Raw genomic sequence first — 24138 nt, 5'->3', positions numbered from 1 at the left:
TGGGGTTTGAATTCAGGGATTTGCATTTGTTAGGCAGGTGCTGTACCACTTGAACCATGCCACCAGCCCCAACAAAAAATCATTTGCAATATTGGACAGATCATCGAGACAGAAAATGAATAGGAAACATTGGACTTAACACTTTCGAACAAATGAACTGAATAGACATATGTCTACGCTCATCAATTTGATTCTTTTCAAAGAAAGAACTCTTTGTTTTGTTTCTTTATAGTGTACTTTTAGTCTCCATTTTACTAATTTCTGCCCTAATCTTTAGTATTTCTTTCCATCTACTGATTTGAGGTTTGGCTTGCTCTTCTTTTTCTAAGGCCTTGAGTGCATCATTATGTCATTTATTTGAGGTGTTTTTAATGTAGGCATTCAAAGTTACAAACATCCCTCTTTTTTTTCTTTTTTTAGTGGTAATGGGGTTTGACCTCAAAGCCACTCCACAAGCTCCTTAGAAACTTTCCTCTTAGAAATTCCTTTGATACATCCCACAGGTTCTGCTGTTATGTTTTTGTTTTCATTTGGTTCTATGAATATTTTTTTTAGCTGTACTAGAGTTTGAACTCAGGATTTTGTGCTTGTGAGGCAGATGTTCTACAATTTGAGTCATGGCTCCAGCCCTCATTTGGTTCTATCAGTTTTTAAATTTCCTCCCTGATTTCTTCAATGAGCCACCAATTATTCAAAAGTTTATTGTTCAATCTCCATGTATTTGTATTCTTTCTCTTGCTACTGATGTCTAATTTCATTCCATTATGGTCTGGTAAGATATGAGAAACTTTCAATTTTCTTTTTTTTTTTTTTTTTTTCATTTTTCTTTTATTATTCATGTGTGCATACAAGGCTTGGTTCATTTCTCCCCCCTGCCCCCACCCCCTCCCTTACCACCCACTCCGCCCCCTCCCGCTCCCCCCCTCAATACCCAGCAGAAACTATTTTGCCCTTATCTCTAATTTTGTTGTAGAGAGAGTAGAAGCAATAATAGGAAGGAACAAGGGGTTTTGCTGGTTGAGATAAGGATAGCTATACAGGGCATTGACTCACATTGATTTCCTGTGTGTGGGTGTTACCTTCTAGGTTAATTCTTTTTGATCTAACCTTTTCTCTAGTTCCTGGTCCCCTTTTCCTATTGGCCTCAGTTGCTTTAAGGTATCTGCTTTAGTTTCTCTGCGTTAAGGGCAACAAATGCTAGCTAGTTTTTTAGGTGTCTTACCTATCCTCACCCCTCCCTTGTGTGCTCTCGCTTTTATCATGTGCTCATAGTCCAATCCCCTTGTTGTGTTTGCCCTTGATCTAATGTCCACATATGAGGGAGAACATACGATTTTTGGTCTTTTGAGCCAGGCTAACCTCACTCAGAATGATGTTCTCCAATTCCATCCATTTACCAGCGAATGATAACATTTCGTTCTTCTTCATGGCTGCATAAAATTCCATTGTGTATAGATACCACATTTTCTTAATCCATTCGTCAGTGCTGGGACATCTTGGCTGTTTCCATAACTTGGCTATTGTGAATAGTGCCGCAATAAACATGGATGTGCAGGTGCCTCTGGAGTAACAGTCTTTTGGGTATATCCCCAAGAGTGGTATTGCTGGATCAAATGGTAGATCGATGTCCATCTTTTTAAGTAGCCTCCAAATTTTTTTCCAGAGTGGTTGTACTAGTCTACATTCCCACCAACAGTGTAAAAGGGTTCCTTTTTCCCCGCATCCTCGCCAACACCTGTTGTTGGTGGTGTTGCTGATGATGGCTATTCTAACAGGGGTGAGGTGGAATCTTAGTGTGGTTTTAATTTGCATTTCCTTTATTGCTAGAGATGGTGAGCATTTTTTCATGTGTTTTCTGGCCATTTGAATTTCTTCTTTTGAGAAAGTTCTGTTTAGTTCACATGCCCATTTCTTTATTGGTTCATTAGTTTTGGGAGAATTTAGTTTTTTAAGTTCCCTGTATATTCTGGTTATCAGTCCTTTGTCTGATGTATAATTGGCAAATATTTTCTCCCACTCTGTGGGTGTTCTCTTCAGTTTAGAGACCATTTCTTTTGATGAACAGAAGCTTTTTAGTTTTATGAGGTCCCATTTATCTATGCTATCTCTTAGTTGCTGTGCTGCTGGGGTTTCATTGAGAAAGTTTTTACCTATACCTACTAACTCCAGAGTATTTCCTACTCTTTCTTGTATCAACTTAAGAGTTTGGGGTCTGATATTAAGATCCTTGATCCATTTTGAGTTAATCTTGGTATAGGGTGATATACATGGATCTAGTTTCAGTTTTTTGCAGACTGCTAACCAGTTTTCCCAGCAGTTTTTGTTGAAGAGGCTGCTATTTCTCCATCGTATATTTTTAGCTCCTTTGTCAAAGATAAGTTGCTCATAGTTGTGTGGCTTCATATCTGGATCCTCTATTCTGTTCCACTGGTCTTCATGTCTGTTTTTGTGCCAGTACCATGCTGTTTTTATTGTTATTGCTTTGTAATATAGTTTGAAGTCAGGTATTGTGATACCTCCTGCATTGTTCTTTTGACTGAGTATTGCCTTGGCTATTCGTGGCCTCTTGTGTTTCCATATAAATTTCACAGTAGATTTTTCAATCTCTTTAATGAATGTCATTGGAATTTTGATGGGAATTGCATTAAACATGTAGATTACTTTGGGGAGTATCGACATTTTTACTATGTTGATTCTACCAATCCATGAGCATGGGAGATCTCTCCACTTTCTATAGTCTTCCTCAATCTCTTTCTTCAGAAGTGTATAGTTTTCCTTGTAGAGGTCTTTCACATCTTTTGTTAGGTTTACACCTAGGTATTTGATTTTTTTTGAGGCTATTGTAAATGGAATTGTTTTCATACAATCTTTTTCCGTTTGCTCATTGTTAGTGTATAGAAATGCTAATGATTTTTCTATGTTGATTTTATATCCTGCTACTTTGCTATAGCTATTGATGATGTCTAGAAGCTTCTGAGTAGAGTTTTTTGGGTCTTTAAGGTATAGGATCATGTCGTCTGCAAATAGGGATATTTTGACAGTTTCTTTACCTATTTGTATTCCTTTTATTCCTTCTTCTTGCCTAATTGCTCTGGCTAGGAATTCCAGTACTATGTTGAATAGGAGTGGAGATAGTGGGCATCCTTGTCTGGTTCCTGATTTTAGAGGGAACGGTTTTAATTTTTCTCCGTTAAGTATAATGCTGGCTGTAGGTTTGTCATATATAGCTTTTATAATGTTGAGGAACTTTCCTTCTATTCCTAGTTTTCTTAGAGCTTTTATCATGAAATGATGTTGGATCTTATCAAAGGCTTTTTCTGCGTCTATTGAGATGATCAAGTGGTTTTTGTCTTTGCTTCTGTTAATGTGGTTTATTACGTTTATTGATTTTCGTATGTTGAACCACCCCTGCATCCCTGGGATGAAGCCTACCTGGTCTTGGTGGATAATCTTTTTGATGTGTTGCTGAATTCGGTTTGCCATTATTTTGTTGAGGATTTTTGCATCAATGTTCATTAAGGAGATTGGCCTATAGTTCTCCTTTTTGGAGGTGTCTTTGCCTGGTTTTGGGATAAGTGTAATAGTGGCTTCATAAAATGTGTTTGGCAGTTTTCCTTCCCTTTCTATTTCATGGAACAGTTTAAGGAGGGTTGGTATCAGTTCTTCTTTAAAGGTCTGATAGAATTCAGCAGAGAATCCATCAGGTCCTGGACTTTTCTTTTTGGGGAGACTCTTGATTGCTGCTTCAATTTCATTTTGTGTTATAGGTCTATTCAGGTGATTAATTTCCTCTTGGTTCAGTTTTGGATGATCATATGTATCTAGAAATCTGTCCATTTCTTTTAGATTTTCAAATTTATTTGAATATAGGTTCTCAAAGTAGTCTCTGATGATTTCCTGGATTTCCATGGTGTTTGTTGTTATCTCCCCTTTTGCATTCCTGATTCTACTAATTTGGGTTTTTTCTCTCCTCATTTTAGTCAGGTTTGCCAGGGGTCTATCGATCTTGTTTATTTTTTCAAAGAACCAACTTTTTGTTTCATTAATTCTTTGTATGGTTTTTTTGGTTTCTATTTCGTTGATTTCAGCTCTTATTTTTATTATTTCTCTCCTTCTATTTGTTTTGGGATTTGCTTGTTCTTGTTTTTCTAGGAGTTTGAGATGTATCATTAGGTCATTGATTTGGGATCTTTCAATCTTTTTAATATATGCACTCATGGCTATAAACTTTCCTCTCAAGACTGCCTTAGCTGTGTCCCATAGGTTCCGGTAGGTTGTGTTTTCATTTTCATTGACTTCTAGGAACTTTTTAATTTCCTCTTTTATTGCATCGATGATCCATTCTTCATTAAGTAATGAGTTATTTAGTTTCCAGCTGTTTGCATGTTTTTTGTCTTTACTTTTGTTGTTGAGTTCTACTTTTACTGCATTGTGGTCAGATAGTATGCACGGTATTATTTCTATTTTCTTATATTTGCTGAGGCTTGCTTTGTGCCCTAGGATATGATCTATTTTGGAGAAGGTTCCATGGGCTGCTGAGAAGAATGTATATTGTGTAGAGGTTGGATGAAATGTTCTATAGACATCTACTAGGTCCACTTGATCTATTGCATATTTTAGATCTTGGATTTCTTTATTGAGTTTTTGTTTGGATGACCTATCTATTGATGATAATGGAGTGTTAAAGTCTCCCACAACCACTGTGTTGGCGTTTATATATGCTTTTAGGTCTTTTAGGGTATGTTTGATGAAATTGGGTGCGTTGACATTGGGTGCGTACAGATTGATGATTATTATTTCCTTTTGGTCTATTTCCCCTTTTATTAGTATGGAATGTCCTTCTTTGTCTCGTTTGATCAATGTAGGTTTGAAGTCTACTTTGTCAGAGATAAGTATTGCTACTCCTGCTTGTTTTCGGGGGCCATTAGCTTGGTAAATCTTCTTCCAGCCTTTCATCCTAAGCATATGCTTATTTCTGTCGGTGAGATGAGTCTCCTGTAAGCAACAAATTGTTGGATCTTCTTTTTTAATCCATTTTGTCAAACGGTGTCTTTTGATGGGTGAATTAAGTCCATTGACATTAAGTGTTAGTACTGATAGGTATGTGGTGATTCCTGCCATTTAGTTATCTTAGTTGTTTGAAGGTTTGATTGTGTGTACCTAACTTGATGTTACTCTCTACTGTCTTGCTTTTTCTTATCCTGTGGTTTGGTGCTGCCTGCCTTTTCATGGTTAAGTTGGGTGTCACTTTCTGTGTGCAGGATCCCTTGCAGAATCTTTTGTAATGGTGGCTTTGTGGTCACATATTGTTTTAGTTTCTGCTTATCATGGAAGACTTTTATTGCTCCATCTATTTTGAATGATAGCTTTGCTGGGTAGAGTATCCTGGGGTTGAAGTTATTTTCATTCAGTGCCCGGAAGATCTCACCCCATGCTCTTCTTGCTTTTAATGTTTCTGTTGAGAAGTCTGCTGTGATTTTGATGGGTTTACCTTTGTATGTTACTTGTTTTTTCTCTCTTGCAGCCTTCAATATTCTTTCCTTAGTTTCTGAACTTGTTGTTTTAATGATGATATGTCGTGGAGTAGTTCTATTTTGATCTGGTCTGTTTGGTGTCCTGGAGGCCTCTTGCATTTGTATGGGAATATCTTTCTCTAGATTTGGGAAATTTTCCATTATTATTTTGTTGAATATATTACGCATTCCCTTCGCTTGCACCTCTTCTCCTTCTTCGATGCCCATGATTCTCAAGTTTGGTCTTTTGATGGAGTCGGTGAGTTCTTGCATTTTCTTTTCACAGGTCTTGAGTTGTTTAATTAATAGTTCTTCAGTTTTTCCTTTAATTACCATTTCATCTTCAAGTTCTGAGATTCTGTCTTCTGTTTGTTCTATTCTGCTGGATTGGCTTTCCGTTTTGTTTTGCAGTTCTGTTTCGTTCTTTTTTCTGAGGTTTTCCATATCCTGGCTGTTTTCTTCTTTATTGTTGTCTATTTTTGTCCTGAGTTCATTTATCCATTTATTCATTGTGTTCTCTCTTTCACTTTGGTGTTTATACAGTGCTTCTATGGTTTCCTTTATTTCTTCTTTTGCTTTTTCAAATTCTCTATTTTTATTGTCTTGGAATTTCTTGAGTGTCTCCTGTACATTTTGGTTGACCCTATCCAGTATCATCTCTATAAAATTCTCATTGAGTACTTGTAGTATGTCTTCTTTTAAATTATTCTTGTAGGCTTCATTGGGTCCTTTGGCATAGTTTATCTTCATTTTGTTGGAGTCTGGCTCTGAGTTTCTGTTCTCTTCATTCCCCTCTGGTTCCTGTACTAATTTTTTGCTGTGGGGAAACTGGTTTCCTTGTTTTTTCTGTCTTCCTGTCATTGTCCTTGGTGTTGTTACTGTCCCTGTACTGTGTGTAATTAAGTATTTTCTAGCTTGTAATAATAACAATGGTAATATTGAGAACGGAAGAGTGAGCTGAGATGGAAAGCAAGAAGTTAAAGAAAAGGGGAAAACAAATATACAGACAAGAGGGAGAAAGCAGAACAAGGTATCAGACAAGAGAGTTTCAAAGGTATAAACAGGGAGTGTTAGTGTACTAATCGACAGTAAGCTGAACAGACAATAGAGAGACAGAGAGAGGATTGAAAATCAAAGATAAAAACAATAAAAAATAAGTATATGAAAGTAATATCTATTTATAAAAATGAATTAAAATAAAATGGAAAATAGGAAATTAAAAAAAAAAAAAAAAAACCAAAAAACTTCCAAGTTTATATGCAATGCAATTTCAGTCTTAATAATTTGGATGTCCGTCTTAATCTCCAGTCCTGGAGTTGGTGCCTCAGATGTTGTTCTGTAGTTGTCTCATCAAAGGGGATGCATAAAGTAGAACAAAACTACACTCACACACACACAGAAGAAAAAATAAAAAAAAAAAGCCCCACCAAGTGTCCCCAGTTCAAATGCAATAGTTTCAGTAAGTTTTTCGGCTTGCAGGTGTAATTCGGTTGTTCTCTCATCAAAGGTAGGGAGAAAAAGAAAAAAAAGCGTCTGGAGGCAGTTCTGAGAGTGGTATCTGCAACTGTGGCTTGCCTGCCTGCTGCTCTCAGCCTGTAGCTGGCGGCGTTATTTATGCAGATCTCTGGGGTGAGCTTAGCACTCACCTGGTCCCACAGGCTTTGTTTGCTCAGAGTTCTCCTGTGCGGGGGAGGGGGGCCTCTGCTACAGGCTTTTCCCTTTCCAAGCACTGGGAAAGGTGACACTGCCCCGCGTTGTCAGGCCTGCGTGTTTATTTACAGTTCACGTGGGAAGTGGGTCTTCCCTCCTCTCACAAGCGTCCCCGCTCCTGGTTGCTGGGCGCGCCCTGCTCCCGCCAGAGCCTCTCCGGCCCGCCCGGCTCGTTTCTTTACAGTCCCGGGAAGGAGTCCCTTCCCCCAATCTTCAGCGCTCAGGGCGCCCCACCCTCTTTCCAGCGTGTCTTAACTGTTCTTATTGCTTAGTACTCAGTTTCTCTTTTTTTCCCGGGTGGAGGTCAGTCTGTCCAGGGGGCTATGCTGCTCTGGCCCAGGCTTGTCTGTGGGGGAACCGCGGTACCGCGAAGCTCACCTGGTCCGCGTCTTCCCAAGCCGTATGGGCGCCGGCCACTGGCGGCCCCGGGGGCCTCCTCGGTTCTCCGTTTAACGTGAAGTGGAGATTCTCTGCACCGGCTGGAGATGTGGAGGAGTCAAAGTTATGCCTTTTCTCGGTGATTATGCCTGCAAAGTGTGTCTCCAGCGTCTCTCCAAGATTTCACTATAGGAGGGTCGCTTTCTGCTTCCTACCTCTAGCCGCCATCTTGGAATCTCTCAATTTTCTTAATACTTCTTAATACTTGTCTTATGGCCTAAATTATTATCTATTTTGGAGAAAATTCCCTGTGCTGCTGAGAAGAATGTATATTCTGCAGCTTCTTGATGGAGTATTCTGTCTGTGTCTGTTAAGTGTATTTGTTCCATGGTGCAGTTTAATTCTGAAGCTTCTTTGTTGAATTTTTTTGGTCTGGATTTACCCCTCTATTGATGAGAATGGGTATTGGAGTCACTCACAATTATTGTATCTAGATCTGTTCCTTTATATTAAATAGTGTTTGTTTATGAAATTGGGTCCACCATTTGGTGCTTACAAATATTTTATAATAATTTTGTCTTCTTGATGGATTGTAACCTGTATCAAAATATAGTGATCTACTTTATCTCTTCTGAATGATTTTTGGCTTAAAGTCTTCTTTGTCAGTTATAAGCATAGACACTCTTGCTTTCTTTGGTTTCTACTTACTTGGTATTTTGGTAGATTATTTCCCATCCTTTCACTTTTGGTCTGTGTGTTCTTTCCAATGAGGTGTCTGTCTTGCAGACAACAAATAGTTGCATCTTGTTTTTTTAATCCAATCAGCCAATCTGCAGCTCTTCATTGGAAAGTAGGAGCATTTACATTTAAGGTTATTATTGAGAAGCTTTTGCTGATTTCTATAGTTTTGTTTTTCTTTTTCAGGTGGATTTGAGTATTTTTGTTCTATTCATTCTCCCTTGTTCCTCTTAAGAATCTGCTGGTTTACTGAGTTGAGTGTGTTTGATTCTTTACTTCTCACTTGTTATATATTCCTTTCTAGAAATTTATTCTTCACTGGACTCTTGGGTTTGTGACTGTCTTTCTTCCTGATCTGTGTGAACAAGTCCTTTAAGTATCTTCTGCAATGCTGGCTTAGTAGTCATGTATTGCTTTAATTTGTGCTTATCTTGGAAGGTCTTTATTTCTCTACTGATGTTAAAGGACCACTATGATGAATATAGTGATCTTGGTTGGCAGTTATTTACTTGCAGAAATTGAAATATGTCATTCATCTTTCCTGACTTTTAGGGCTTCTGCTGAGAGGTCTAACATAATTGTGATGTTTGCCTCTGTATGTAAGTTGGTGTTATTCTTTTGCAGCTTTCCATATTCTTTTTTGTTGTTGTTCTATAAGCTTGGCATTTTAACTATGATGTCATCACATTATATTCTATCATGTCTCTTTGGGGTTCTAAGTACCTGCTGTACTTGAATGTCCATATCTTTTCCTAGATTTGAAGAACTCTTCACTATAATTTCATTTAATCAATTTTAAGTGCCCTTAGTTTGTATCTTAGCTCCTTCTTCTTCCTTATAAATCCTTTCTTTCTTTAATTAAAGAGGTTCACACTTGAAAACTTTCCTCTACTCTTTGAGCCATGCCTTCAATCTATTTTGCTCTGGTTATTTTGGAGATGGGAGCTCACAAACTATTTGTCTAGGCTAGCCTCAAGCCACAATCCTCCCAATCTTAGCCTCCCAAAAGCTAGGATAACAAACATGAGCCATCGGTGCCCAGATATCCCATGAATTCTTAGGTTTCATCTATTGATCATGGCCCAGATTTCTTGAAATTTGTGGATATATTTGTTTGTTTTTTCATTTATTTCTGTCTGGATGTAATATTTCTTCAACTTAACTCTGTCTTCAGCCACTGATATTCTTTCCTTTTTTTCTTTCATTTCTTCTTCTTCTTTTTTTTTTTTTTTGGTGGTGCTGGGGTTTGAAGTAAAGGTGCTCTACCACTTGAGCCATTCTGCCAGCCCTCTTTCCTCTTCTTGATTTAGTCTATTGGTGATGCTTTCCATTGTGTTTTAAAAGTTAATTTACTGAGGTCTTCATTTACAACATTTCTTTTTTTTCTTTCTTTTTTTTGGTCTTTTGGTCTTTGAATCTTAATATCCTAACTGAATTTCTCGTGCATGCTACTAACTTTCTCATCCAGTTTTGTTTGTTTGTGTTTGTTTTTGTTTTTTTGTCAGAACTGAGGGTTGAACTCAGGGCCTCATACTTGCTAGGCAGGGGCCCTACCACTGAAGCCACTCTGCCAGCCCCTCCCCCAGGTCTTGAATTGACTTCCTTACTACATTCATCTGTTTGTTTGAACCATCTTTGAAGTCATTGATCATTTTTAAAGTATATTTTTGAATTGTTTGATATGTCAGTCATTTCATTATCTTTGGATTCAAGATTAAAGATTTATGAGCTTTTGGAGTAGTCATATTCCTTTGCTTTTTCCTATTTCTTGTGGTTCTAGGTTGTGATTTGTATATCTCTTAGTATAGATATATCATCTGGCTTTACTCTAGGGTCTTCTCTTGAGGATTCAATCCCCTTTCCACTCAGAAAGGAGAAAACAAACTTCTGCAACAGTAACAACACTGTTCAGGCCGATGCTGTCTGTGTGCTAGCACCAAGATGGTCAAGGGTCTGTTGACAGCTTCATGGCTGCATTCACTTTAGAAGCTTCCCTTCTTTGCATACCCTGGGCCATGTCTGATATTAATAAGCTTAGTAGCTTATGGATTGGACAGCTTCTCTTTCACTCTAAACCCCACCCCCACCCCCCACCCCCACAATTTGTGTACCCCATATCAGCAAACAACCTAACCTACAGGGGGAAGTCCCCCAAGTGCATATGAGAGTAGAGGGACTAAACAGAGCCCTGAGGGCTACACTGGAGGGGAAGAACAAAGGGAACCTGGCATTCTACCTATGGGTAGAATCAGATCTCACCCAGCTTTACATCACCCTGTGGGAAGGAGAACACTAGGAAAATAGAGCAATCTGCTGGGCCTGTGCTTCAAGCTCTCAGTCCCCTTTGGCAGCAGACTGCACTCAGAAGGGAGGCAAATTTTATCTTGGATGCCAGTGAATCTTTAGGTCATGGACTCGGGTTTGGGCTCAGAACGCTTGTCTATGGGGTGGTCCTCTATCAGTCTTTGCCACAGAGGGTGGATCCACTGACCCTCCTGCCTTTCACAGTTTGTGCTCTTACTGCCCATATGTCACACAGTCCATGTAACCAACCCTCTCCCACCCTATGCTTCCCTCTTCTGGCTGTGTCCCAGCTCAACACTGTGGCAGGGTATGTCTAGACTTCCTGACTTCCAATTGTTCCTTATTTTTTGGTCCTCAGTTCCTCAGTTTCAAATAGACCCCTTCCTGACAGTACCCAGCAATAGCACTCAGAGTTATGGCAATGACAAAGTGGTTTCCTTCTCCAAGGCTGGCCTGTCATGCAGGAATCACTCTCACACCAAATCCCCACACTGAATTTAAGACATGTTAGAATTGTGAGCTTAACCTGCTGCTGGGATCGCCAGTGTTTTCACCGGGGCTGCCTGGTTTGCCTTATGGCTGTGGTGGTGGTTTTGGCTTCCCCTTCCCCCCATGGATGCCAGAGCTGGGCTCCAGTACACTTCTCACTTTTCTTTCTGTTTCTTTGGGGTTTTCCAGCTGTCCTGTCACCTCTGTCAGGATTGCTGGTGATGTTCCTTTTTCTGTCTTTGGAATATAGTCTGTCCTGTGCTACCCTGCCTCTTCTCATTCAGTGTCACACAGAGGAGGCTTACAACTGGGGAAAGTTCGGTGATGTCTGGGACCTAGATGCTAGCCGGGCATCAGTGTTATTTCCTGACTCTGATGGTTTTACTTCAGTTATGCAGGAGCATAACCTTGTTGGTGAGAAACACACACTAGTATTTGTACTAGTGAGTACTAGTAAATATTTGTTGGTGATGGAACGTCACTGTAGGTAGGTGATTCTTAAACAAAAGGTCTTTCGCAGCTTTTCTGTAAGTTGAAGATTGTTTCAAAATAAAAATAGAGGGCAGAAGCATGACTTAAGGAGTAGCATGCCTGCCTAGCAAGCACAATTTTCCAAATTCAAATCTTAGTAACCCCCCCAAATATATATATTATAAAATGCCTAATTTATTTTTTGAATTTGAGGGTGGATATGTAATGTTAGGCTCTATAAACCACAAGGAACAAGGAGGTTGATTCACTGACAGCCCATAATCTCCCCTGTCTGTGGTGGGGTTGGAGTTGTACTCCTCTTTAGCCAGTTGCATTAGGACTGAATAGTTTTTACAAAGTTTCCAATTGACATCAGTTTGTCTAGAATTTTTATTCTAAAGCAGTAACACTGATTTTGAGAAAGAAAAAAGAATCTCTGTTTAATATAATAAATGAGATATAATTGAAGAAATAATTTTTTGAAGAGCACTGTTTCTTTATTGATAGCTGTATCTATTAACAAGGATTATTAGCCAGTAATATGAAGGAATTAGATCTGTTTGAGGATCAGTGGTGAAAGCCAGTCAGCTCGTCATCTTCACGTTTGCCTGTCTCATAACCAGTAAGTTCCAACTCCTTATTTTGTCCAGGAAGAGCTCTGAATACTCTCACATGAATATATTCACCATCACCTACTCTTATCTGAAAAGTATAAAAAAGAATGAAAAAAAAGATTTGTTCATTTGGATGTACATCAAGTGAAAGATCTACAGGCTTATAAAGACTTCACTGCATTAAGTCCTTCTGCGTCAGCACTTCTAGACCTGGTGCAGACTCATCTTCCAAACACCTACCACCTTATTTTATGAAAGAAAGGACAGGTTCATGGAATGGCAAGAAGCATACGTCCTAGGTTTATTATTCTTTATTAAAATCTGGGCAGAAATGACAATGCAGAATTGCAGTTTATTTTCATAGAAGCCCAGAGCATAGTAGATAGTAGTCTATATTTTTGTTGATTCTGTTTTCTGACTTCTAAATTGGGATAATCTATTTGCCATACAGGGAGATAAGAGAAAAAAATCAGAATTGCTTAAGAAAATTTGGGCTATATGGTTCTCAAATCTATACTATATTGGAACCTACTTTAGAAATGCCCACTGAGCATTTGAGGACTGAGCAGAGGAAGGTGAGAGCTGCCTCCCTTGTAAAAAGGTTTTGGAGTCGTTGGTATTGAAGGGATGGTAGTTTAAGCATGAATCCAGGACCTGGAAAACCCTTGGTAAAAATTTCTACTTTGGTTTTGAGGGGGGACAATAAAGGCCTGTTTCATGTGGTATTTATTGTTCTCTGATGTTCCTTGATTTTAACTAATGCCATTTATCAAAGTTTACTATAATACTATGATACAAGGATACATTTTATACACAGTAAGATACATTTTATATAAATCATTATATTGATTTCTTATTATAGGCCTAAAGAAAGGTAAAATAATATCCATTTTAAATAATCAGATACAGATTAATAGAGATTAAGTAACTTTCCATAAATCTCCCAGCAAGTAAATGGTAGAACTTAAATTTAAACCTAGATATGTTAGATTATGACATCTACATTGTATTTATTTATTTAGAGACCAGACCTTGATATGTTCCCTTATCTTGCTTGAAACTGGCAATCCTCCTGTCTCAGCCTCCTGTGTGCTGAGTTCTTAGGTATGTGGCACCATGCCTGGCTCAACATCTATGGTCTTTTGACTCTATAGTGTAGCATTTTAAAGTACTTATTTTGTATTTGGAGCAGGGCATCATCCTTTAAAAACATCACTAGAAGCAGCTCTGGATCCAGAGTCTGGGTCTTTTATAGTTGTGTGACCTTTGTTAGTTACTTCATCTTCCCAGGGCTTGAGTATTTGCTTTTTTGTGATTATAAGTGAGAAAGGACATGGACAGCTCTGAGAAGCATCCCTGCCACATTCTAAGTGTTCAGTAGATCATTTGTCCCATTATGCAGGTTACAGGATTAAGGCAGAGGAGGAGAATCTTTGAACATGCAGGATTTGACTAGTAGAACAAGTCAAGCAAAGATTCAAACTCAAGACAGGCACCAGAGCCTGTGGTCCTTCCATTTTACCCATCCTGCCTCTTGATAGGTACTCAAGAAACATAGGGAAAGTCACATCACTAGCAAGACCTTAAATCTAGAGAGTGGTGTTCAGAGCTGAGGAATCAACAACCAGACTGCATGAAGTAAAGAGGCAACTGGGGTCAGTGACTGAAATCTAACAGAATGTTGAGAGGAGAAGAAAACAGAGGGCTGGCTACACAGAGTGGTCAAGAGGAGAAATTTTCAATTTCTAATGAACTTTGTAAGAAATGTGTGAGGGAGTTAATATGTAAAATGTATGCATTTGGATTAATCAAAAATTATTAAAATGATCCCAGTTTTGATGGAATGTTTCCTATCTTTGAACAAAATTATTTTACCTGGAAAACTTTCTTTTCCAGTTGTGATGAAAGATGGCAAAAGGAGGAAATAATGCCATTTTCTTCTGAAGACACCTCAGGGTCTCATTCACATGAGTGTGCTCAGGACTGGAGCTCAAATTTTTTAAGACTGAGCTGGTCCACCTACCTGATTCAGTGCTGTAACTCACACTGAGCTGGCTACCTCCATTTATTTTATGCTAATTACATTTTAGAAATGTATATCTTAAGTAGTTAATTATTTTTAAAGAGAAATAAATCATATTGTTTCCCAGTCAAATGGTTAAAGTAAAAAGTAGGCAAATACACTCAAATGTCTGTTATTACTATTTTAAAAATCATCATTGTTATCTGGATAGGAAGGGATAAAAAGGAAGGAAGGAAAGAGAGAAAGAAAGAGAGAAAGAAAGAAAAAGAAAAGTTATTTTTTGGAATGGGGTAGGGCTCAAGTGGTAGAATGCCTGCCTAGCAAGGGGAAGGCCCTGAGTACAAACCCCAGTACCACCACCAAAAAGAGAATGAAAGCTTTCTAAATTCATAAGAAAAAAAATATATAAATACAATGTCATTTTCCAAATTTAGAATCTAGCACTTGAAAGGTATCATGCCAGCATCTTAATTTAGGACAACCAGAAAGAACAAAGCATATGGCAAGGGAAACAAGAAACACTATATCAAATGAGAAATAAATATCTTTCAGTGCTAACCTTAATGTAAAAATTAGTTCCAGCAACTACTTGAGTTTTATATTCTACAGCTTTAAATTCTTGGTAGGTCTCATTTGTTTTTTCTTCAAGCTGTAGTTTAATCTGAAAAAAGAAAAGAGGAAACAAATTATTAAAGTTGCATTTGTGCACATGTGGAAATATTACAATGAAACCTTTTTGGAAAGTGAATATACACTCATAAAATGTTAATAATAATTTAAAAAGCTAAATTGGACTCTGAGTTACAAATCTGTGAAAATCATATTCCTAAATGTTCGAGGATGGTAATGAGATCTAAGATCTATTTTCAGTAGAAAAGCAGTATTTCAATAGGAAACACTTATCTTTAAGAAGACAACATTAGGGCTAGAATGCCTCAAGCAGTAGAGCGCCTAGCAAGTGTAAAACCCTGAGTTCAAAACCCCAGTATCACTAAAAAAAAAAAAAAAAAAAAAAAAGATGGCATGGGTTAAAACATCACATTGTGTTGCTTTAGGAGGAATTAATGTCAAATCTATGTGATGCTGCAATACAGTCACTTTGTTTTTCCTTTTTTGGTGTACTGAAGTTTGAACTTAGGGCCTATACCTTGAGCTACTCCAAAAGCCCTATTTTGTTATGGGCTTTTTTGAGATAGGGTCTTCTGAGCTATTTGCCCGCCTGGCTTCGAACTGAGATCCTCCTGATCTCTGCTCCTGAGTAGCTAGGATTACAGGCGTGAGCCACCAGCACCTGGCAATATGGTCACATTTTGATTCATAATACTCCAGTGGTTACGTATGTCTTTGATTAGTAAAAAGCAGGAGAGCAATAGTTACTACTTACTTTATTTTATTGTTGTGCTGGGTAGGGGTACATTGTGGCATTTACAAAAGTTCTTACAGTATATCAAATATATCATACTTGAATTCACCCCCTCCACAATTCTCCTTTATCCCTTCCTTCCCCCATTCCTGGAATAGTTTCAACAGGTATCATTTTTACATTTATATACATGTGTACACAGTATTTACACACATTCACCTTCCTACATAATGGAACTACTGTGTAAACAGCTATTATACTGTATTGTTTAGGGAAAAAAAGTCTGTACCTGTGCAATACAGATGCAGTTTTTCTTAAGTATTTTTGATAAATATTTTTTATACATAATTGGTTGAATCTATGGATTCAGAATTCACAAATACAGAGCTCCAACAGTGTCTATTCCTCTGACACTACAGGGTACATTTGGCTTCACCCCTTTCCTTATTTATAACTCTTTTCTCAAATATTGAGATTGAAGTCTAGCTCTCATTATTCACAATGTACTTATTTGTTCAGATCTAGTTTATGAATGAAGTAGTTTCAGAATTGCTAATCTAAAACCCTGTGGAAAATACATTTACAAACTAAGGTACAGGATTTGTGTACAGTTGTTATAAAGACCCTGTGATTACTCTGGGCACACCCAGATAATTCAGGACTTTGCCATCTCAACCTAGTCACATCTTACACTCATTCTCCCCTAATTATGCATGGAACAAATGCTTCTAAAAACAACAACAGATTAGGGGAAATGCCTAGATATTGGGTGTCACATGGCTCAAATCTTCAGATCCTAGAAAATTACCAAATTTTGGTAATTTTGCTTTGTCGGGCAACACAGCTACAGGTTCTAGGAATTAAAATGTGAACATCCTCAGAGGATTACTATTCTCTCTACGACAGGGGATAGAAGCTTAGATGCCAGCACTGCTGAACCAGGTCTGAGAATTGAGCTAGAGAATCTCAAATTCAATATGCAAACTTTTACTAATCCACCAAGTTTTGGATATCCACCCCTCCTTTGTGTTCTTAGCTGGGCTGCTGGCTTGATATCTAGAGTTGACTGTGACCCCTCTGACCTGGTTTCTGCTGCTATACCCAGTTGCTGTTCCCCTTCCTTGGCCTGCCATGAGGAAACAGTGTGGGTTTGCTCCTTGGTTCCCAAAGGAAGGAGACTCTCAGAGAGGAAAAGCTGGTAAAATACATTTCCTCCAGAGTTGTTTGAGATTTTCTTAATGCTGCAGAGCATGGATCTTGGTGAGTTGGTAATTTTCTAGGATCTGAAGATTTGAGCCAGGTGACACCCAACATCTAGGCATTTCCCCTAATCTGTTGTTGTTTTTCAGAAGCATTTGGTCCATGCATAATTTAGGGGAGAATGAGTGTAAGATGATGGTGGCAACATAGGTATGACATATTTTGAGAAATTTATAGTAAGGAAGGGCAATTTTCATAGTAGTTGAAAGGACGGCAGGGGTAGTAGAGATGTCTTGTGAACATCTGTCATCATCCGATAAGTTTTGAAGGAAAAAGTCTGGGAAAGGCACCCAAGATGCAAGAAATAAAATCACCGGCTTACAGAAGCAGGACTAGCTGGGTGCTGGTGACTCACTTCTGTAATCCTAGCTACTTGGGAGGCTGAGACCTGGAGGATTGCAATTCAGGCCAGCCTGGGCAAATAGTTTGAGAGACCTCATCTCCAAAATAAGCAGAACAAAAGTGTGAAGGTGTAGCTCAAGTGGTAGACTGCCTGCTTTGTAAGTAAGAATTCCTGAGTTCCAACCCCATTGCCACTAAAGCCAAACAAAAATACTGAAATTAAAAAAAAAAAGGACTCCCTGAAGAAAGGAGGACACAAAGTCTAGGACTGAAGGGAGGAATGAGATCCAATGGGGGATAAGGTAATTTGTGGCATTTTCTCACCAGATGCCTACAATTTCCTAAGCAGAATAGGAAGTAAGACATTCTGTTTGAGGGATGATGGGGGACAGGAGAGATTGAGAAGCTGAGGAAAGGAGTAACAAATATGACTGAAAGGATGTTGGGGGTCCTGCTGTGGTTGTTCAGCATGAATTCATAGAACTATAATGGTGAGCTTTCTGTGGCTCTGTGTTTTCCTGGAGCAGAAATCTCTGGTCCTGTAGTAGAGAAGCTGAGGAGGGGGCAGGGTTGTGGGCGTGATCTCTAGTTGAGGACTGGAATGTCAGAGCTCGCAGGGTCATAGGAATTAGGGTGGAGGAGTGTATGAAACCTCATGGATAAGAGACGATGGGAGGTAAAGGGGTAAGGGAGAGTATTCGAAGGGGTTGAAAGACCAAAGTAAAGCACACCCACAGTGGGCATACTTTGAGACACCCGTTTGAACATCAACTTAAATATTAATAACAAAAACCAGGACTGAAAAACAGACACAGTGTGTGTGGGGAAGGGAGGCACTAGTGGGAGGAGAGAGGGTGAAGGAAGGAGATCAAGGTGATGGTATATGGTTGATGAACTTCATATACCTATATGAAACAGAACTAAAAAGCTTCTTGTAATTGCTTTAAGTGGGGTGGGGAGGGGGCTGAGGAGGAGAGACAATGGGGGCAATGCAAATAATGTACAATATAAATCTAATCTGAATTGTCACTGTGAATCTCCCCACCCCTGTATAATGAATATATCCTAATAAAAAATTATAATAAAAAAGTTAAAAAAAAAAAAAAGCATGTTGTGATGAAGATGGGAGGGTGAGTGCCCAAAGGATTCTGGTATGGCAGGTTCTTTGGGGTGGGGCAGTGGGATAGTTGACTGACTAGGAGGCTGATATCAGAGAGGGGAACATAAATCTGAAAGCCATAACATGCTAATCTCCAGTGTGCCCAGGATAGTGTGCAGATGAGGTGTTTGTATGGTACCTTGGCAAAAAAAAAAAAAAAAAAAAAAAAGAAATCATGCTTTGTGTGATTACGAGGAACGGTATTCAACAATCAGGTTCGTTGACTTAAGGGTGTGTGTGTGTGTGTGTGTGTGTGTGTGTGTGTGTGTATGTGTGACATACACATTTAATGTGTAATAATAGCCCTATTTTTAAAAGTAATTATTAAAGTAGCATTTCTTCCCTTCACATAAATGTACTCAGAATTCTCATCCAATGGTGTTTACATGTAATATAATAATGGATTAACAACTAATTCATTGTGGCTCAAGCCATCCATTTGTTTGGTCTTTCATTGCACCTACTATGGCTTCTTATGGATGGGCATGTATGTCTCTTTATTTCCCATATCTGTCTTAACTCCAATCAATTTTGTAAATTTGTCTGAGAGCAGAGACTATTTTATGTCTTCTTTCTTGGCATAGCAACTCACACAGTACTGTTTACATAATCAGTGTATTCTGAATGAGAAAGCTAACGTTATTTTCCTTTGAGACAACTTGTCTCCCAAAATAGGAAAGGCAGGTATAGCAATGACTTAGCTGATACAGAAAATCTTGGCAGAGAGAAGGGGCTTCTTCCCAGTATACAATGTACCCAAGTGCTTTTAGCATGCTTTAGTACATGATAGTAAAATGACCCATTTGATCTGTTATCTTTCTTCTGCCTTCAAAACTGTGCAAGTCTTCTCAATCCCAAACTCTTTCCTTGCCTTTCTCTTCTTTCTGACCTGATCCAACATTCCTCTTTCACTCTGATGTCGAATTCCCAGAACATGCAGTTATCACTTTTCTGTGGTACTGTCCCCTCTATTTGTGATGACCTTTCCCTTTTTCCTTCTTCCCTTCCCTCCCTAGTAGGGCTTTTGGTTGTCCACTGTGAGGCTTTCTGATAAATACAGGAAAACCTGCTACTCTTCAGCTCTTCTAAGAATACTTGCATTTTAACAGTTAGTTTTAAAAAATAAAAGTCCATTAAAAATTTAAGAAATAAAGGGAGGGGTGAGGATAGGTAAGACACCTAAAAAATTAGCTAGCATTTGTTGCCCTTAACGCAGAGAAACTAAAGCAGATACCTTAAAAGCAACTGAGGCCAATAGGAAAAGGGGACCAGGAACTAGAGAAAAGGTGAGATCAAAAAGAATTAACCTAGAAGGTAACACACATGCACAGGAAATTAATGTGAGTCAACTCCCTGTATAGCTATCCTTATCTCAACCAGCAAAAACCCTTGTTCCTTCCTATTATAGTTTATACTCTCTCTACAACAAAATTAGAAGTAAGGGCAAAATAGTTTCTGCTGGGTATTGAGGGGGTGGGGGGAGAGGGAGGGGGCGCAGTGGGTGGTAAGGGAGGGGGTGGGGGCAGGGGGTAGAAATGACCCAAGCCTTGTATGCACATATGAATAATAAAATAATTAAAAAAAAAAACAACTAAAAAAAAATTTAAGAAATAACACTAAAAAGCAAATAAAAGATAGTGGAGGGCTTTTTCTTTGGAACCCTCTCAAGTCATACTAAGTATGTGATTACCAGTACCTATTCTTGCCTAACACCAGAACAGGGAGCCAACCAATTCTATAATCTTGGAAGAGTTGATATGATTTTCTTACTTATCAACAGCTTTCAAGAATATCTGCCTCTAGGGGTTGCTTGTAGGGGAATGATGGACCTAGTTGCTGTTAAAGTGCTTCCTAAACTGCAGTTTCCTGAATACTCCCCCATCTTCCAACACTTAACTGGGAAATGTTCCCTAAGGCTGTCTCCTGCAAAAGAGACAGATAATAAGTGATAACTGGGAGTTTAACCTCTAACCATCCCACTAATTATCCACCTCAAAGGAAGGAGGGTTAACAAGCAATCTCCATTGTCCCTTCTGATCCCAAAACTATGATTATGAAAAAGTACTTAACTGGGTATTGTTTTATATTAGGTTCTAGATATCTTGACTTCCCCAACTACACTGTTAACTCCTCAAGCACAGAGACCATGTCTTATAGCCCTTAGGCAGCTTCTATAATATTTAGCACAATGCCAGACACCTAGGACATACTCAAGAAATGTACCTGCCATGACATGGTTCACGGAACCATTTTTTGACAGGGTCAAAAATCTGGAGGTAGGCCAATTTCTTAACTAGGTGACTCTTTACCACTTTGAGCCTTGATTTCATCATCTGAAAATTGGATAAAATGCCCTCCCAGCCTGCCTCAGGATTATAAATATCAAATAGGAGGTCAAATGGAGGTCAAGGCTTTGAGAACTGCAGAGCTCCTTTCTGTAGTGAGACAGCACTGTTAATGACTATTTCTCGTTCTATCTGTGTGACAAAGTCAGAGGCAAGCTGAGCAGCAAGAACACATTTTCAAATTAATGATATAATTTAAGACATGGCTCACAGCTGGGCACCAGTGACTCATGCCTGTAATCCTAGCTACTCAGGAGGCACCCAGGCAAATAGTTCTTGAGACCCTATCTAGAAAATACCCAACACCAAAAAGGGATGGCAGAGTGGCTCAAGTGTAGAGTGCCTGCCTGGTAAGTATGAGACCCTGCGTTCACAAGCCCAGTACCATCAAAAAAAAAAAAGAAAAGAAAAGATATGGCTCACAGGTGGCATTATTAATAATGTATGCACATACGAATAATAAAAAAAATTTAAAAAATAATGCAAGGCCTTCTGGTATTCTGGGTATGAGCTGTGGTGTGCACCTGTGGTCCCGGCTACTGGGGAGGCTGAGGCAGGGGGATCTTTTGAGCCCATGATTTAGAGACCAGCATGAGCAATATCATCAGGCCTTATTCCAAAAAAACCTATTGTATCTAACCAGTAGACAGGCCTTTAAAAAAAATCACTAAAATCTGCTGAACCTTCTTTATTGCAAATCTCTGCTGTTTCCTAGTTCCATAGAGATTCCCAGGGTTTTGTTGTTGTTGTTGTTGTTGTTGCTTTTTGATGTTGTTGTTTTGTTTTATTTTAGTTTTAGGGTCATGGGTGATTTCTGGCAAAACAATTTGAAGTAAATAATGTTGATGTCTAAGCCTGTCATATTTTTTTTCTGGTCATTTTTATGCATATTATTTCTGATAGTATTTCCAACGCTGAGACTGCTGGGGCAAGAAGTGTTATTTTCTTTATACAAATGAATTGAGAACTTTTATTTGGCAGCCTATTTTAAATAACCATTTGGGGCCAGGCATGTTGTTCAAGTGCAGTCTTCTTGCTAGGCCCTGGGTTCAGTCCACAGCACTGCTAAACAAATACATTAAATAAATAAATAAACGAATGAATGAATGCCCTTCCCCAGACCTCCCAGGATATCATATATCTCTGGTCTTGTGGAAAAGAGTAGGAGTGGTTTGCAGCTAGGAGCCTGTTAGAGACACAGAATCTCAGGCCCATCCAGCTCTCCTGAGTCATAATTTGTATTTTATCAAGACTGGTAGGTGAAGGGCTGGTGGAGTGGCTCAAGTGGTAGAGCCCAGTACTGCCAAAAAAAAAGGTGTGGTGGGGGAACCACTTGCCAAAAAAAAAAACAAAAAAAACAAAAAAGTAGGTAACTCACATGAACAATAAGCTTTACAACAATCTGACATGGAGATTCAACTGAAGGTATTAATGACTTAATATTACATTCTTCAAGGATCAAAAGCTCCAAGGCATCTATTAAAACCAAACAAATTTCTAAAAGAGAAACATTTAGCTCTAAAAGATGTGTGGTAGTACTTTATGTATCTGACCCCTGAGAACATTCAATGCCCTAAACTTAAAGGGCTCCTCCTCTTCCACTCACAGAAAAAGTTGATTTAGGTTGACAAACAGTTTTATAAAATGACATTTTAGAGAGGAAAAAGTAAGAAAGAATAATGTAAGAATGTGAGGCAACAAATTACAAACCTACAGCCATAATTTAGATTTATTTTATAAAATATACGGTACATAGGCTGGGATGTAACAGAGAGGTAGAGCACTGCCTAACATGCTAGCATGGGTGAGGCCCTAGGTTCCATCCACAGCCCCCCAAAAAAGAAAAGACATAAAATAAAATATGCAATATAGTAAATTTTTATTATACAGGTAATATCTAATCAAACACTTTGAAAACTGTATCACCTTGCTAAGAACACTAAGAGTTCTATTTTTACTGTTATCAGTTGGGCAGCCTGTAACATCCCACAATCACCATAGGCTATATGACTTCTTTTCTTTACTAATTTAATCATTAACTACTAAATGACATTTAGGCAAATGTGAAGGAAGTTTGAAATTGATCACCTTTACAATATTGTTCTGCATTCAACCTATAAAAAACAAACAACAAAAACTTCCCCACGATGCAAAATCTAACTCATCAAGTTAACAGCCTTAGACTTTCACTACATATTGGCTTCACTTAGTGAGACTGGAAAAACTCCGTGAGTAACTGGATTAATACTCCTAGAATCACACATTTAAGTAAAAGCTTTAGAGATGATCTAATAATATACATTCTTCTTTAACAAATGGGGAAACTGAGCTCCAAAACACAATGTGACTTGGTCAAGGTCACTCTTTCAGTGTTGGGATTATTTGAGGTTTCATCTGAATGGGTCCATATTCTGTTTTTAGCCCTCCAAAAACCTGAACAAAACCACATTTCCTAGTGCTCTGGTTTTCATATTTACCCACACCCTTAACATAGTGCCAAACTATGAACCCAGATTTTGGATCAACCTTTTTTTCTGAAATGCATCCACTCACCTTATCAGCAATCTCCTGGATTTCTGGAGTGGCAGGTCTTGCCTCACTCAAGCCTCCAGGTACCATCCTGGCTAGTTGTTTGGAACCAAAGTGATCAGGTCAGCATGGAGAGTCAGTTTTTAAAAGTAGTGTTCAAAAGCTCCGCCTATAGAATGTTCTATCTTCTTGAAAAAAAGCAAAGAGGCACTGGAAAATGACATGTGCCCTAAGGCAAGTCATCCAACTCTTGCAAAAGAATATGTTGGGTGAAATTGGGAGAGTTGAGGGGCCACGGGTGACAAATGGGTGTGCACAGGAATCAGGCCGTATTAAACATCACAGCTCCTCCCTCTGTTCTCTGTGCCAATGTTTCCATCCTGCTGTGTCATCTGAAGTATGACCTGAGAAACCAGTTCCCAACTAGTTTAAACTTCAATCTCCAACACAAAATTTTATATTTTTAAAGGAATTCTTATTGATAATGCCAAGGCTGATTGCTTAAAATTGATTTGACTTTTAAAAGACAGTAACAGGATCAATGTGGAAGGCTTTGGTTGGATATGTGTACTTCACTTTTAATTTTTAAAATGCCCAAAAATACAAAGAATAAAATAACATGCACCTATATTTTTGTCACTTAGAGCTAAAAATTTTGTTTTATTTGCTTCATGACTTTTTTTGGTAGTTGTTTTGAAGAAATGAAATATTACCATATGGAGGAGCCCACACCCACCCACAGTGATCTTGCCTTCCACATAGGTGAGTTACATTATGACTTACGTATCTTTCTAGTCCATTTTTGTACTCAGCGTGTTTTATAAATTTTACTTAAATTGTATGCTAACTACATATTCAATGTTATGATCTTTTTGTACTCGACATTTTTTTTTTTGGAGC

The 24138-nt window shown here is 38.5% G+C and overlaps 1 protein-coding gene across 1 annotated transcript; it reads right to left on the bottom strand.

Moving 5' to 3' along the window:
- Positions 1-12075: 12075 nt before the first annotated feature.
- LOC109689243 (cystatin-A) lies at positions 12076-23509 on the bottom strand. The gene is made up of 3 exons (XM_020167999.2): positions 23263-23509; positions 14800-14901; positions 12076-12305 (listed from the first exon to the last, which is right to left on the bottom strand). Exons 1-3 carry the CDS (start codon positions 23326-23328, stop codon positions 12171-12173), a joined length of 303 nt encoding a protein of 100 aa, XP_020023588.2. The 5' UTR covers positions 23329-23509; the 3' UTR covers positions 12076-12170.
- Between the last annotated feature and the right edge of the window lie 629 nt (positions 23510-24138).

The sequence above is a fragment of the Castor canadensis genome, chromosome 5 (assembly GCF_047511655.1).
Source record: "Castor canadensis chromosome 5, mCasCan1.hap1v2, whole genome shotgun sequence".
NCBI classification, from domain to species: domain Eukaryota; kingdom Metazoa; phylum Chordata; class Mammalia; order Rodentia; family Castoridae; genus Castor; species Castor canadensis.
This window is presented reverse-complemented; position numbering and strand designations above follow the sequence as displayed.